Below are 14,732 nucleotides of genomic sequence, written 5' to 3' on the forward strand. Positions count from 1 at the left end.
GGGCAGAAGGTAGGACATACAAAGCTCCCGATTGACCTTATCCCACGATCCGAGCGGTTTCGTGTCTGGCATCTCGCCTTCCATATCCCGCTTCTCGAACGCGCGACCGGGAACTACGCCAGCGGGGTAGTCTAGCAGCACGAAGGAGCTGGTGTAGCTGACCCCGTTCCAGCGATCGATTGGCGGCACGGGATGGGGAGCCACGGGACACACGAATGCGTCGATCGGTCCCTTTTCGTCTCTCCAGATCTTTAAGAAGGCGTTCTCGAGCTCGACTTTCTTCGCATGCAGCGCTTGCAGCTTCTCGATTGTCTTGGGCGCTTTCCGGGCGAGGCGGCCAGCGAGCCAGGGGGAGAGGGGCTCGTTGGTTGCTTCGACGAGGTCGAAGATGTGGTTGCCGCCGTCTGTGCCCATGAGGGCGTTGGCGAGGGACTGGCATTGGCAGAAGAGGGGCGCGATGTCAATTTCCACGACCTCGATCCCCGAGGCACGCAGAGCGGAGGCCGTTTCGTCCATCAGCCGCTGGATAGGGGGTAGCGGGTCTATCAATCCGTCACGGCGAACGACCCCAATCCGCGGACGTTTCGAGGAGAGTGTTGAGAGAGATAACCATAGGCTGGGCGTGACGTCTGGATCGACCTCCCACGGTTTCTGGTCGGATACGGTGGAGAAGAATAGTTCAAGATCTCGCATCGTATGTGCGATTGGGCCCGCACTCGCGGGAATTGTGAGCTTCCCGTGGCCTGGCAGCGTGCCACTCTCTTGCCCTGAGAACGGGATCCGCTGCCAGGAGGGCTTGATGCCATACAGGCCATTGCACATGGCCGGTATGCGTATGCTACCGCCTACATCGGTCCCGACGCCTAGCACGCTTCCACGCATGGCAATTAGTGCGCCTTCGCCGCCGCTGCTACCGCCGGGTGTGACGGCGGTGTTGGATGGGTTTATTGTCCGCCCGAAGATGTTGTTGTGAGAATCTAGTGCCATGAGAGTTTGCGGGACATTTGTTTTGCAGTATAGCACCGCACCCGCGTTGAGCAAGACATCTACGAGGGTGGAGGCTGTGGTGGCAGGCTTAAAGGCGAGGATTGCGAGACCAACTGTGGCATCGTAGCCCGGTATCTTAAAGGTGTCTTTCAGGGAGATGGGGAGGCCGTGAAGAGGGCCCACGGGAGGGTTACCGGCGGCGAGATGGGCGTCAAGATGGGCGGCTCGGGCGAGAGCTTCGTCGAATAGGATCTCAGTGAGACAATTGGTGAGTTGCTGGGCTATCGCTGCTCTCTACTTGACGAGTAAGTGCATGTTTGAAGGTAGACTCAAGTCCAAATTCTCGTACCTTGCAGAATGCCCTCACGACGTCGACACTTTTCAGCTTCCCCTTTGCTAGACTATCAACGAGAGCAGTGGCGTCATATTTCTCTGTTATCTCAAGGTCCTGAGCATCCAGTATACCGCATTTACGCGGGACATCGAGGTAGTTTGTCAGTGCTGGGGATGGCGAGTACTTCAGGAGCCATTCCTTGGGTATTCTCAAGTATTGTTGGTCTTTTTTCTGCCAGGCAACGAGCTGCCACTTTTCTGGCGTTGCGAGTGCCATTGTTGAGTGTGAGGAGACATGGCGCACGGAATGTTTATGGTGATGTTTGACGAAGCTCGATTCGAAGAAGTGGGGATGCCGAGGTTCGTTTTGGTCACGGGCTTCGAGGGGAATGGTCTGCCTATTATGGACTTATAACTCGCTGATATTTTTGACTATCGGGGCTGAAGATTTTTATGGAATCGTAACGGTATATGCCCAGATTACCTCCCTTAATGCTGCATCAGGAAATACAGTATCCAACATTCTGCCCATACGAAATATGCTTAACCCGATTCAGTCGTCATTCCCTCTTTTTTCAATGATTCAGAGAACCGTTGCGGCCGCAATTGGATCCATTCTCAGTAGCTCCAATTCAAACTCCTCTAGTTTGTCCTCGAACATCATCCTGCCTTGAAATGCCGGGTTTTCCCCTTGGTAAACCCATCGCACACCCCTACCATCAAATCCAGTTGGAATGGCATTACCGCTGTACTGATCCCCCTTATCCCAAGCCCAACTTGAAAGGGAGCCCGGGGTGTAAGGTCCTTGATCATCATAGCCTTTCCCTTCCATCAGCAATCGAGCACGAACTGATACATGCATCCTTTCATGCGTCCACTCCAAAGGCTCGGACGTCTCCTTTCCAGTGATGTAATTCATGCGAGTGTACATTCCCGGTTTACGAGGCTCGCGACCTCCAAGTGAGGTTGGGAACGTGCAGGAGTCGTAGATCTTACCAAGACTCCAGCCCCGCGCAAGAGGCGGTTGTCGCGAAGAGTTGTATTTCTGGTTCATGAAATGCTGTTCTCGAATATAGTTTGGATTGAAATCGATCCAGTGCCTTAGGTTCGACATCATCCACGCCAAAGTAATGTCTGCCATCCCTGTATCGTCGTAGCTACCGCCCACGTTGGAATGAACCCCAGGAAACCAGACTTGCTTGATGTTTGTCGTGCAGTGCGCTGGCTTCTCCCAAAGGGTTGGGGTATACGATGCGCGCTGTTCGTCCAATGCCATAGCGTGGAAGGCGTTTTTGACATGATTGTCTAGCGAGGTGTCGAAGAATCTGTACTCGTGCAAGAAGTCCGGGAGGCCGACTTTCTGGAGTAGAGGCGTTGTAGGAATTCCCAAAGCTCCAACGGTGTCCCAAACTCCAATCGCCTGGATATCTACTTCGCGGGTCATGCCTCGCTATGATATATAAGTCAGTTTGAGCTCATTGTCGAATAGTAGACCTCAAACCTTAAGGAGCTCGTTCCTATAGCTCCAAAGATATCCTTTGATGTCTTCGGGCGGCGCAGCTATGTTGAAGTCCGGTATTGCATGCAAGATGGATGGCTTATAACCTTTCACGCCAGCATTCTCCCAGTCCTTGAAGATGAGGTAGAACCACGGCTGGGGATGGTCATTAGTACTATCAAAGCATTTGTGGAACAAGAGCCTACCATTCCCGCCTTTTCCAGCAACCCCATACCGCCAATCAAACCGCCTATGCTTCGGGCAGTGAAAGCCCCCCGGGAAAATCCTATCAGAAAGATGGAATCCCCCGGAGTGTAATTGTTCGCAAGAAAGCCATATGCTTCGCGAATGTGCTCTCCTATACCTTCGCCGGTGCCACCTCCATACAGACGTTCTAAGTAAGTACTACCATTTCCAACTCCAGATTGGTAGTAGACGATCTGCGGGTGGTGATTCCGATCTTCAGGCAAAATCGCTCTGCATATCCGGGTGACGTTTGACGGTGTTTGCAAGTGGCCGGGACCATCGAAGACGGATCCCTTGACCCAACCCTTGTCGCTGTCCTGAGATATATTAGAAGGTAACTGCTAAGTTATGTGGTAGTCCGCACCATCCACGTCCCTGTCAAAATCAGCTCGTGATTGCATGGATCCGCATTGCAACATACCATCACAACACGCAATGAGCTTCTTTGGCGACCTTATCTTAGGCACCGCCATTCTCGAGACAGAGGGCGTACTACTTCGAAATCTGATGGGCTGGTTTGGGCCTGATGGGTTGCCACGGAGTAATCTCGAAAAGCGAGAACGATGACAATGGACCAACTCTAGACGACAAAAAGCAGGAAGACAAGAGGACGGTGGAAGAAAATTTCGACAAATGATCATTAAATACTCTGTAGGTTTTCAAGCAGGCTGATGAGAGACAAGGCGAGTAATATAAGCGCTAGTGTGAGGTCAGACAGAGTCCTGGCACACAAACTGATGTTATGAAAGGAATAGGGCTGGTCACAAGGTGTAGATGGGCGTAAAGCGAGGAGGCACCTAGTCTTTTGAGGTGGGACAGACGGTGAAGGTAAGCTGAACGAACACGGCGATCAGGCATTCTCCGAAAATGGGTGCTGCGCCTCATGTTGCTTCTTGAAAGGCACTACTCCGACTGATTGGCGAAACGGCAACGCCATCCGGGGGCTGATGATAGACGCATGCATCCGTGCCCGTGTTGAGAACTTAGTGGTTGGCGGTCTCGCTACATGGCGTTCAGCTGAAGTGGGGCCGGGTTTTCTCTATTGAGGCGTGAATTTATTGGTTCGGCTGGGTAGATGCCGAGTCAGTGCATGTCACTGGAAGAAGTCAAGACATCGCGTCCACGATTGCATAGATGGGAAGCCCAAGGTGCCAAGTTCATTGACTGCTTTGCTGTGGAAGAGCGTAAATGACTCCCAGAGTGATGTTCTGCCAACTTGTCAACACAAAACTCGAGCGAGTTTTCGAATTGGGAGCTTTAGGGGATGAATCTCGTAACTTTTGCACAGTATTGGAGAGCCCGAGACACTCCCTGTATACAAGCCTCCACATGTTGGTGAGATGTGGTGGATGTGATCTCGTGAATTGGAGAAGTCTAAAGTTTTGTCTGTGCCTCTATTCGAAGGCCGAAGTTCCCCTGAAGACAATCGCGAGAAGCAATAGGCATTATTAACCGAGCGTAGAACAAAGTATGTTGTACAGTGCCTTGCCATACAGCATCTTCCTGCGTCCGGTGACTTAGCGCGGAAATCAAACCACAAAATTACGGTTTAAGGTACCAATTCCGAACGCCTTTAGGGGGAATAACAGCTCCCTAGCCAATGAGTCTTTAAGCCACCTCTTAATAGCCCAGAAAGGGAGGTTTACAGGGGTCGACTCAGTTTCCGCGCTAGGTCACCGGACGCAGGAAGATGCTGTAGGTATCCGTACATCTTCCTGCCACGGTCTGTGGGGCTCCAACGAACAAAGGTCCTAATAGAAACCGAGGGCAGCGGATACACTCCCAATCTGCCACGCTGGACGTGAACAAAGTGGCACACTCATACAGCATTATGTCTGGTGTGTACAGTACCTTGCCTAAGACATCTGTACGCATTCCTGCCACTGTCTGTGGAGCTTCAACGTACTAACAGAAGCCGTCGACAGTGGGTACACTTCTGATCTGCGCACACCCTGTTGACGCTGTCTGAGGTAGCCTTGCAGGTTTACTAGTTGTCCAAAATGCCGGACTTCTTTCTTATTTGGAATGCTGAAAATGCTACGAGGCTCCTTATGCAGCGGTGACTGAGTGTACGGATTTCTATGTCGAGGCATTGTACACTTATCTGCCACTGCTTGAGGTGCTTCAATAAGTTTCCACATAGTCCAAGACAAGGAGCATTTATCTCGTTTATTTTTCTGAAAATGAATTAAGGCACCCTAAGCAATGGTATACATGCGCACACCCATGGCGGTGGCTTGTTCTAGGAATTAGAGTGTCACTTTTTTCGTGCCCCGCGTGTCTGCGTACGCCCTGTTGACGCTGTCTGGGGTGGCCTCGCGAGTTTACTAGTTATCCAAAATGCCGAACTTTTCTCTTATTTGGAATACTGAAAATGCTATGAAGCTCCTCACGCAGCGGTAAACGAGTGTACGGATTTCTATAACAAGGCATTGTACATACAGGCATGCAAATTAATTCCTCTGGGTTAAGCCCACGCCTCCTTTCCTCGGAAGTCTACAGCTAATCGTCTTGCCGTGACGTCTCTAGTGGAAAAGGAGGGAAAAGAAGATATAGAGAAGAGTTGATAGAGGGCTTGAGGAGTACCTAGTCCATAGTTTTTGTTTATTGTGATCTGAGCAAAAAAAGAGCAGGAAAAAGGCAGAATTAGCAGGAAAACAGGACGCAAAAACGGAGCTAAAGGACAAAGAGCCCATGCCATGTATACGGGCAATGAGGTTCCATGAAAGAACGATCTCCAGCCGCCTTGTATAGCCGACTCCGTTTTGCCCCGCACCTCCGTTTCTGCGATCCAAATGTTCTCCATGCCCCCGTTCCATATCCCGCTAAAGCATATATCAAGCCAAAAAGCCCATGCAGACCGACCGCTCTGGTTTCCCGACCTACGCCCCACCTGGTTCCTGTCCACCGAACCGCCGCTAAACGCTATGCCATGCGGCCATCCCATATGTCGCTGCATTGCAGACAAGTGCAAGCAAAAAGAGGAAAAACAAGAACCGAAGCAGGCTGAATGTGAAAGGGAGAGGAGTCGGAGAGCCAATTTGGAGAACTCAGAAAGGATAAAAATCATCGAAGCAAGAAAGAACAAGTACAGCAAGAAAGAGAGATCTTCCAACTAGACCACCCGAGCAAATCCCAGCACCCTGACCTGTGCTTTTCTCCCACGCTTTTATATCGATCCTCCAGTGAACACCGCCCGCCGAATGTGAGGTATCAAACTCCCGGCCTGTTTGTCTCCAGTCTATGCACCACCCCCACCGGTTCCGTTTCCATGCTCCTTTGCCTGCAGATTTTGCGAAGATGTGTGTTGTCCAATCTGAAGAAACTCCGAACCTTCAAGAAATCAAAGACCCCAAACCCACTCCATCGCTGAGTTCATAGATTATTTCCACCGCCCAATGAAATCACTTGGCCCGACATGTGAAAATCCTGAGAAGGAAAGCTTCCGATAAATGCATTTATGCGGGAGACTTGTTAGCCGGGTTGTTGGGGTTACGTCGATCATCGTTCATTGAGAGGCCACCGAGGCCGGTCGAGAGGAAAGAAAAGGGATCGTTGTGACCTCCGTCGTTGAACCCACCATTGGAGAAACCAGCACCAGCAGAAGCAGGCGCCTGGCCAGCAGAGGTGAACGCCGCTTCGGCAGCACGGCTATCGAAGGGAGTACCCCCGTGCATGCCGCCGTTCGGTGCATACTGTGCTCCCATTGGGGGGTAGGGGCTAGCAGCTCCAATTCCGGAAGGCAGAGCGTAGGTGCTTGGTGGGCCACCGAACTGCTGGCCAGGGAATCCGCCACCAGAGCCGAAACCAGCGGCCGCAAAAGGACCAGGGCCAGGAGTACCGGCCATTGAGGGAGGGCCCATACCAAAGCTCGAAGGAGTGTCCATAGGAGAAGTGAAGCCCGAGTCAGCTGGAATCGCAGCGTTAGTGCGGCTAGCACCACAGCGGAGACAGCTGACGTTCTTCGCAAAGTTATGATATCCACAGCCGTCCGAGCCGCACTTCCAGTCACCAGCGCGGAATGGGACGACACCCGACGTGCCACCACGACCCATGTGGCCCATGCCGTGGCCATGACCCATGTGATGAGCAGGAGGGCCCATCATAGAAGGATGTCCATATCCGTACGGGTAGCCCATTGGGTCTCCTTGAGGAGCACCCGACATAGCTGGGAAGGAGCAACGGAAGCATGCGGTGCGACGCTGGAAATTGGAGAACCCGCATGACGGGCAAGTCCAGTCTCCAGGACGCGGGCGGTTCTTGCTTGGCGGGAAGGGGGTGAGGATATCGGCAGCGCGGTCGAGGACGCGGCTGGAGGAGGGAGACACCTCAATGGCCTTCTCGTTGAGGGCGCGTCCGTTCATGCACAAACTCTCGGCAGCCTGCAGAACAGTTAGCAAACGTGACGTCACGGGTGGAGGGGCATAGTGTTTGGCCGAAAATTCCAGCATCAACATAAACAATGGGCAACATACCTCTTCGTGTGAAGAGAAGACTGCGAAACCGGAGCCAGTGGGCTTGTGTTGATCGGGAGTGCGGAGAGTCCAGAAAGCAATGGGACGGCCGCCAAATTGGGTGAACCAGCTCTCGAGCTCGGACTGGGTGGTGTCGTGGGGCAGTCCACTCATGTGTAGAACCTTGCTACGCTCCGAGAGGAAAGCGCGGACATCAGCTCGGGCGTCCATTGGCTTGGTAAGCACGTCTGGATGGTCCTGTGCTGGCTGAGACTTGCGGATCAAACCTCGAAGGACTCTAGCAAGAGTGACAGCCTCTTCCATAGCACGCCTTGGTGAGGCAGGCGCTAGAGCTTGGAGGTGGAATGGCAGGTTGTGTTTGATGGGTGCCGATGACTGCACCGGCTCGACCTCAAGGGCTGCACAGATGTTGGCCAAAGCGCTCGAGCCGAAGGGCAACGACTCGGGGTGGTGAGCCTGCCAACGCTGGTATTCGGTGCGTAGGTCGAAGGTGCGCGAATGTTGTAGATACGGCGGCAAAACTACGGCCTTGTCACGAGCTTCACGGGGCAACTGAACACGGAGATCCCATGAATCGAGCGTCACGAACGCAAACTCGAGGTTCTTCGGCGTGAGATGCTCTTGGGCGAACTGGTCAACACGATTGACGGCGTCTCGGAAGGACCCGGCATTGCGGACATGCTCCCATGTCAGGGTGGTCAAGCTCGCTGCGAAAAATTTGATGTTAGCCTTGGGGCTGATTTTGAGGGGCAGATTCACCGTCAACGGCGAAGAAGTTTGAGGGAACTTACTGCACAATGGGGTAATGGGCGTGTTGACAGGTTTGACAAGGACTGATTCCCGATGGAGCTGTGACGTGGCGTCAGAACTAGATTGTTTATTTTGGGTATCGTGGGTGACTCAACATACCTCTTCACAGCTCTTCGCGTCGAGCAGTATCCACCCGAGCTCAATAACCTCAGCCGAGTCTTTCGTAACATATACACCATGTTCATCACACGTTGTAGCAACGTGGATGACAACGTACCGATCCAGGCTCGGGGCTTGAGGGGACGAGGTTGCCATTGTTTCCAGAAACGTGGGGCTGGTAAGAGATAGGGTTTGTTGGGACGGACGCTAGTGAGGAAAGGTGCAGTTGTAATCGATGTCGCTGTGTCGTCAATACTTCTGACGGAAGGAACGGATGAGGGAGAGAAACGGGATGGGACGTCCAGGACTGGAAGAGCTAGAGGACTAGCTACAGCAGCAGTCAGCAAGGTGAAGGAGCCCAGAGCCCAGCAAATCAAACGCAAAGCAAAGAGGCTGGTGATGGCGAGGCAGGCAAGATGGCAGACCCGTGATGGGCGAGGTGAAGGAGGAGAGGTGAAGAAGTGAGGTGAGGACTCGAGTTAGCTTGCCCGGGTCGGAACGTCGACGCAGACCAACCGCCAAATTCGTTACAGGCATCCGGGACGAGCTAAATCGACAGCTTGCACCTTGGCTTCTTCCAGTTGGGCCCTGCGCGCATCAGCATCGCGCATCAGCATCGCGCAGGCCAGCACTCGAGACACGCCATGCATCTGGCAGCGTCTCTGTCAGTTCTGTCAGGATGCCGCCGCCATGACCTCGCCGCCAGACGCGCTGCAGCTGGCTTTCTTGGGCGTTATGCGGCGGGCTGTACACACTGGACAGGGGCCGCGACCTTTGGCAGTGTTTTGCACGTCCCAGACTCTGAAACAAAAGCCCGCCGCCCATTGGAACCCGCACGCGGACGACTCGTGGTAACGGGACCACGGGTTCCGTGGCTCCTTGCCGTCCCACTCACCACGTCGTTGTGCCCGTGTGTTTATTGTTTGGCTGCGACCTCTGTCACCGTCGCCGTCACCTGCACTGGCACCTGTAGCGTTGGCCAGACGAGTGCTGCTGCTCGAGGCCGGCGCAGTGCTGGCATCCTGTCGGAGCAGCGCTTTGGCGGTGCACGATACAGGGTTCAAGGGGACAGATTGTGCAGCCCGAGGCGTGCCCGTTCAGCAATCAGTCACGACGTGCCGGACGGCGCAGCGCCTCTCGCTGAGACAGCTGGCAATGGCAGCGGGGTGCTGCGGACGTGGAGGATGCATGCAGAGCACGAGGTTGAGATTGAGATGGATTCCCTGATCGGCCGTTGGAAGAAATCCTATAAATATCCCGTTTCGGCGTGGTTGGCGCACGTTGTCGGCGTGTGGCTTGCAGCCCCTGGCGCCGCTGGCACCGCTGTGTCTCCGGCCATCCATCGTGACAAACCTACTGTATCCTCCAGTCTTGGCTCGATGCCATGCTGGTGAAGTGCGTCGTGACTGGACTGGGCTCCATGCTGTCCAACAAAATGCCAGCCGTGAGCGACACGCTGCTGACAGCCCCGACATTCACCGTTGACCCCACTGGCCCTCGTGGATCGATGTGCACCAAGGCACCGGTTGCACCCTGAGCCGTCCAGCTGGCCGTGTGAATGCCCCTTTAAACCACAGCTGCGTCCTTGTCCGCCGCCGAACGCCATTGTCTCTGCCTGTCTCAGTCCCGCAATCTCCCCCGACTCGCTGCCCTTGCCGTGCGTCAAAGGAAGACCCAGGTTCATTCTTTGTTCCGCTCCAGAAACAAGACAGTCGCGCGCTACGCCGTGCCACGGCTCCACCTGCATGGCTCGGCGCTCGCATCTTTCACCCCGCGAGCGCGACCGCGAAGGGTAAGCCTCCTTGCTTGCCACACCCCTCAAAGCTGCCCGTTGCTGCATGCCTCCCCGTCCATTCACTGTGTCTGTACGCAGCTAACACGAACCCCCCGCCCAGCACCCTCGTCCGCATCATGGGCTTCATGAAGCACTTCCGCTCGCGCTCCAAGCTGCGCGACAAAGAGAAGGACCTCCACCAGCAGCACTTCTTCCCCGCCGTCTACACCGGCCCCGACCGCATCAGCCGCCTGCCCGAGAAGGTCCTGCGCCTCATCTTCCAGAATGTGTGCCCGCACTCTACCGACGAGACATACGAGTCCAGCGAGAGCTCCATCGTGTCGGATGGCTGCATGCTCTGCGACCTCCGAGACCTGGCAAACTGCTCCAAGACGCGCCGCCAATGGTACCCAATTGCGTCGGGGCTGCTGTAAGTTTTCTGGGAAATGCTCACAAGTACCGTGCTGACGTACCGCAGCTATCACAGCATTAGAATCGACGCCGTCCACTACTGCGAGCTCGAGGAGATCTTCTCCGAGAAGCGGCGGCGCAAGTCACGCAACCACGAAGCCGTTGACACCCCTACCGCGCGACTACAGCTCCTATGCCGGACCGTAAGGGACAATCAATACTGCGCCAGTGCTGTCCAGTTCCTCAAGCTGCCATATATGACGCGGGAGACCAGCAAGGCCGACCTTGCCCGAACTGTCTCGGTCCTCCCAAATCTCCTCTATGTCGATTTACCGGAAGGCTTCTTCACGGGAGACCCGTCGTGTCATACACTGAGACAGGAGCTCCAAGTTCGGTGCCCGCACATCCGGAAAATGAAGTATGAGGCTGGAGCAGAGCAGTCCCTGGAGCTTCTGCTACAGCGGCACTGGCAAGACCTACAAATTCTGGAGATATCCAAGTTACGGGTCGAACCCACCATCCTGCGCCAGGTCCTGGCCTCTCTGCCTGTCATTCGCAATCTAACAATTTCCGACATGCCCTGGTTGGAGAGCTCAATCTTCCAGTCCAACCAAATGATCCCGGAATTTCCGGCCTTGCACACCCTTACCCTGAATAGGGCTCCAGGCATCACTGCTGACGGACTTGTCCAATATTTATCCCGGTCCGACACGCGTGGATCCCTCAGGATTCTGAAACTAAAGGAATGCTCCGGCATCCCGGTCTCGACACTTCATTCCGTCCTATGGGCTGCCTCACACCTGGTGGAGCTCAGCATCATTGCTCAAGTTGCGAATTCACTCCCACTGGAGCCCATCCCACCGCTCCAATCGATCAGCCTCAAGACTCTCCATTTCGAGATCACCTCAATCTCCTCAAACCAGCACTCGCTCTACCCACCCGCCCTCTCCTACTACAATTATCTCACCAACTCACTCATGTCGAACTCTCTCCCGGCACTCCGAGAACTTTACGTCCGCGACCCAGATTTCCCCGAATCACTCACCCTCGCGCCTCCTATTGTACCATTTGCAGATTCGCCCCAACACGCGCCCCGTGGCTTCCACCAACAGCTCGAAGTCTTCTCCAAGGGCCTCGACGAGCTTGAATGGGTCTACACATCTGTCATGCCCTCTGAAGGACCTGGCAGGCGTGGCTCGATGTCCGGTGGACGTCCGCTCAGCGCCTACACTGCGAGCAAAGGACTCGGTGCGCATTGGGGTGGCGAAGCAAGAAAGAGCGTGGTTGTGGGCAACGGCTTCGGCGGGTTCTTGGCCGTGCCTGCAGACGACGAGCGGCCGCGCACCGCTGGGAGTCTAAGTGGTGGCGGATCTCGGGGAAGCTGGGTCCCCGGCCACGCATCCCGCGAGCACAGGGGCTCCAAGGCAGATTTGTGGCGCTAAATCACTTTACTTACAGGTTTGGAGGAGGCTGTTTCATTGGACTAAGACGGTGTTGTTGGACTTGGGTCACGTGTTGGATGACAGGCACTAGGATGTGTCGAAATGGACGAATAGGAGCGACAGCGCGTTTCGCGTTTCCATGGATCGCTCATGGATTGCACGAACTCAAAGTCGACATACGAATCCCGGAATGAAAGGACCAAGGCACATTTGGAAAACCGAAACACCGATGTTTCGGATACGGACACGACTTCTGCTTCAGTGCCACACCTTGGGATGGAAATGGTTTAGCTTTCTTATACCCCCTTTCGTTTGCGACAGGCTGCGGCTGTTCTCTCGTTTTTGTTATCGAATTGACTTGTTTGCATTCTATGGCGCTGGCCGTTGCTCGCGCAGAGCACTCTATACCTTGTGGCCCCGGAAAAATGGGAGTCTGCTGGAGAGGCTGGCGAAGCCTTTTGTGGATGAAATCTTTTTCTCTTTTCTTCAACAGGCAAAAGCTGTCTTATTGGCAAGTTGCATGGTTGGTTGGTCCAACAGTTACTATACGTAGGTCTACGTCTTTGTAGATACACCTGCTTGGTCTTGGGCGGCTTGACTGGACCTGGATTGAGGAGGTGCGAGAATTACGGTGGGATCTTTCACGCTGTGAATAGTACGCTTCAAGAAAATAGACTAAATTTTCTGAAGATGTGCTGGTGTCCTACTGATCTACCTACTTCATTCAGTACCAACAAATTGTGCTTGTTAACAACCATACGCCAACCGTCCTCGGGCGTCCTCGCGTCGCACAAGGTAAGCCCATCCCTTTCCCATAATACCCATGTTCCTTAACACCAATGCTCGCTATATCATACCTCATAACTCATTAAACACCTCCAACCCGTCTCTTCAACCTTCGACAATCTCCTCACAACCTGTCCTCGCCTCAACCCAAACCCCCTCACGGCCACCTCCCCAAATCCTCCTCCATCAAATTCCCCAAACAAGCCCCCCTCTCCACCCTCCCCCTCAACCACCTCAACACCGCCGCATCCTCCGTAACCCACCCCTTCGCCCTCGCCCCACACGCAATATTCGGCGTCGCTCCTCTCCCTCCCCTCCTCGCTCCCCCATCCACCGTCTTCCCCGCATCGACCCCCGCGATCTCACTGCCGCCCTCAACATGGTGCAGCAGCTCTGGATTCACGCTCCAGCAGCCCCACCCGTGGTCCCTGCACGCCTCGAGTATCCGCACGTCGTAGGCCTGGCACCCGCCCGGCCCCTCGGTGCCGTACGTCTCGAGCAGGCGGGCGGCCGAGGCGCGCGTGACGGCGTAGCCGAAGGTGCAGAGGGGCCAGCGGGAGGGGTGCAGCAGGCGCGTCTGCTCGGGGAGAGCACCCAGAAACTCCGCGGTCTGAGGCCGTAGGCGGCTGCGAGGCGGGAGGGTGGGGTCGTGGTAGGTGCTGTAGGTGTGGCTAGGGGCGTTAGCGAGGTAGGGGGCTAAGGAGGGGTTGTCGTAGGGGCTGGCTAGGAAGTCGCCGCAGTGGCCGAGGTGGAGCAGCTCCCAGGTGAGCGGGCCCCAGTAGGTGGAGGTGGTGTTGGGGGAGAGGAGGGCGCGGAGGGCGGCGGCGGCGAGGGGGATTTGGGTGCGGCGGAGGTGGATGCTCCAGTCGACGTCGTCTTCGAGGATTATGGCGGTGCTGAGGGGGGTGCTGAGGAACCTGGGGGTTGTTAGTGATTTGGGTGCTTGTGGCCAAGAGGGTCTGAGTTGGGCGGTTCAAGATTTCGATATTTGAGAGATGATAGTTCGCAGCAGTGCTTGAAGAGTGACGGACTGATTATTGTGAATGAGGATCAATTTGAATAGCTGGTAAACTCGCTGAGTCACCTCAGACAGTGCCAAACTGGTGTATGCAGACGGAAAGGTGAACGTAATGGTAGCTGCCAACATGCAAGAGCGGTTGAAACATAACGAAAGCATTACCATTTCAGGGCATACAAATGTCCCATCCAGGCTAGAGCCGAACCCTTGCCAATTCGAGAATTCTCCGGCGATCGAAAGCTGCGGAGATCCCGGTCGGTCCAGACCGGCTGGTCAGGGATTGTGAGATCGATGCCGGTCAGGTTGGCTGCGAAGATGAGATCTTTCCGACGCGACGATTTCGCATGGGAAACGGCTATGACGGCGCCGAACTATTTTAAGTGTTAGTACGAGATGATATACGAGGTCCCAGACAAGGAAATGTACCCCGAGAGTCGAATTTGCTGACTCAAGAACTGGGTCTTTCCTGGGCAACGAGGCCACACTCCAGTCGACGCCGAAGAAGAGGTAGATAACAGGAAGCAGGCATATCGCGAGGCAGACTGCCAAGAGACGGATGGGCTTCCTTTTGCTGTCCATGGTCTCAATGGTACGAAGGATGAATTGACGATGGTGACGGACTGGCCAATAGCAGACGCCAGCCTCGCTCTCCCGGCTGGAGCGACGCCTCGTCCGCGTCGACCTGCTGCGCGCTGTTAGGGCTGCTGGCGCTGATGCGAAATTAAACGCGTCTCGGGCTGAAAACCGCTCAGCACTGGGCGAGTGATGCGGCTAGGGGAGCACTGGGGAGGCTGTCCGTCATGCGCCCCTGCATTGGTGTGGTCTCCCCACCAGCTGTACATTCCCTTGCTTC

The 14,732-nt window shown here is 54.9% G+C and overlaps 5 protein-coding genes across 5 annotated transcripts in view; 1 reads left to right on the top strand and 4 right to left on the bottom strand.

Annotated features, from left to right (window-relative positions):
- The window catches only part of BDZ99DRAFT_138297 (amidase), a 2,487-nt gene extending 737 nt beyond the window's left edge, over positions 1-1,750 (bottom strand). Inside the window, exons 1-2 of the mRNA XM_033712667.1 lie at positions 1,337-1,750; positions 21-1,281 (exon numbers count right to left, since the gene is read on the bottom strand). Coding sequence (XP_033583495.1) covers positions 21-1,281; positions 1,337-1,597 — 1,522 coding nt within the window. The 5' untranslated portion in view covers positions 1,598-1,750. The remainder of the gene's footprint in view (positions 1-20; positions 1,282-1,336) is intronic.
- A 153-nt stretch (positions 1,751-1,903) lies between these two features.
- BDZ99DRAFT_566349 (uncharacterized protein) lies at positions 1,904-3,537 on the bottom strand (the record flags this gene model as incomplete). The annotated part of the gene is made up of 5 exons (XM_033727576.1): positions 1,904-2,770; positions 2,822-2,974; positions 3,025-3,381; positions 3,429-3,439; positions 3,486-3,537. 5 exons carry the CDS (start codon positions 3,535-3,537, stop codon positions 1,904-1,906), a joined length of 1,440 nt encoding a protein of 479 aa, XP_033583496.1.
- Positions 3,538-6,328: 2,791 nt separating this feature from the next.
- Positions 6,329-8,688, bottom strand: BDZ99DRAFT_138337 (uncharacterized protein). The gene is made up of 4 exons (XM_033712669.1): positions 8,449-8,688; positions 8,331-8,388; positions 7,540-8,246; positions 6,329-7,446 (listed from the first exon to the last, which is right to left on the bottom strand). The coding sequence occupies exons 1-4, from the start codon at positions 8,602-8,604 to the stop codon at positions 6,523-6,525; spliced, it is 1,845 nt and encodes a 614-aa protein (XP_033583497.1). The 5' UTR covers positions 8,605-8,688; the 3' UTR covers positions 6,329-6,522.
- Positions 8,689-10,193: 1,505 nt separating this feature from the next.
- On the top strand, positions 10,194-12,075 carry BDZ99DRAFT_515119 (uncharacterized protein; the record flags this gene model as incomplete). The annotated part of the gene is made up of 3 exons (XM_033724943.1): positions 10,194-10,240; positions 10,344-10,652; positions 10,701-12,075. 3 exons carry the CDS (start codon positions 10,194-10,196, stop codon positions 12,073-12,075), a joined length of 1,731 nt encoding a protein of 576 aa, XP_033583498.1.
- Positions 12,076-13,203: 1,128 nt separating this feature from the next.
- Positions 13,204-14,467, bottom strand: BDZ99DRAFT_407432 (uncharacterized protein; the record flags this gene model as incomplete). Its single annotated transcript, XM_033716478.1, has 3 exons — positions 14,306-14,467; positions 14,042-14,250; positions 13,204-13,778 (listed from the first exon to the last, which is right to left on the bottom strand). Coding segments are annotated over exons 1-3 (936 nt in total), but the record flags the coding sequence as incomplete, so codon positions are not given.
- Between the last annotated feature and the right edge of the window lie 265 nt (positions 14,468-14,732).

The sequence above is a fragment of the Mytilinidion resinicola genome, assembly GCF_010093595.1.
Source record: "Mytilinidion resinicola strain CBS 304.34 unplaced genomic scaffold BDZ99scaffold_2, whole genome shotgun sequence".
Taxonomy (NCBI): Eukaryota; Fungi; Ascomycota; class Dothideomycetes; order Mytilinidiales; family Mytilinidiaceae; genus Mytilinidion; species Mytilinidion resinicola.

Coding starts and splice junctions, on each gene's coding strand:
- BDZ99DRAFT_138337 (XM_033712669.1), bottom strand. CDS start 8,604: ATGGCAACCTCGTCCCCTCAAGCCCCGAGCCTGGATCGGTACGTTGTC. Junction 8,389..8,448: donor ACGCGAAGAGCTGTGAAGAG/GTATGTTGAGTC, acceptor GCCACGTCACAG/CTCCATCGGGAATCAGTCCT. Junction 7,447..7,539: donor TCTTCTCTTCACACGAAGAG/GTATGTTGCCCA, acceptor ACTGTTCTGCAG/GCTGCCGAGAGTTTGTGCAT.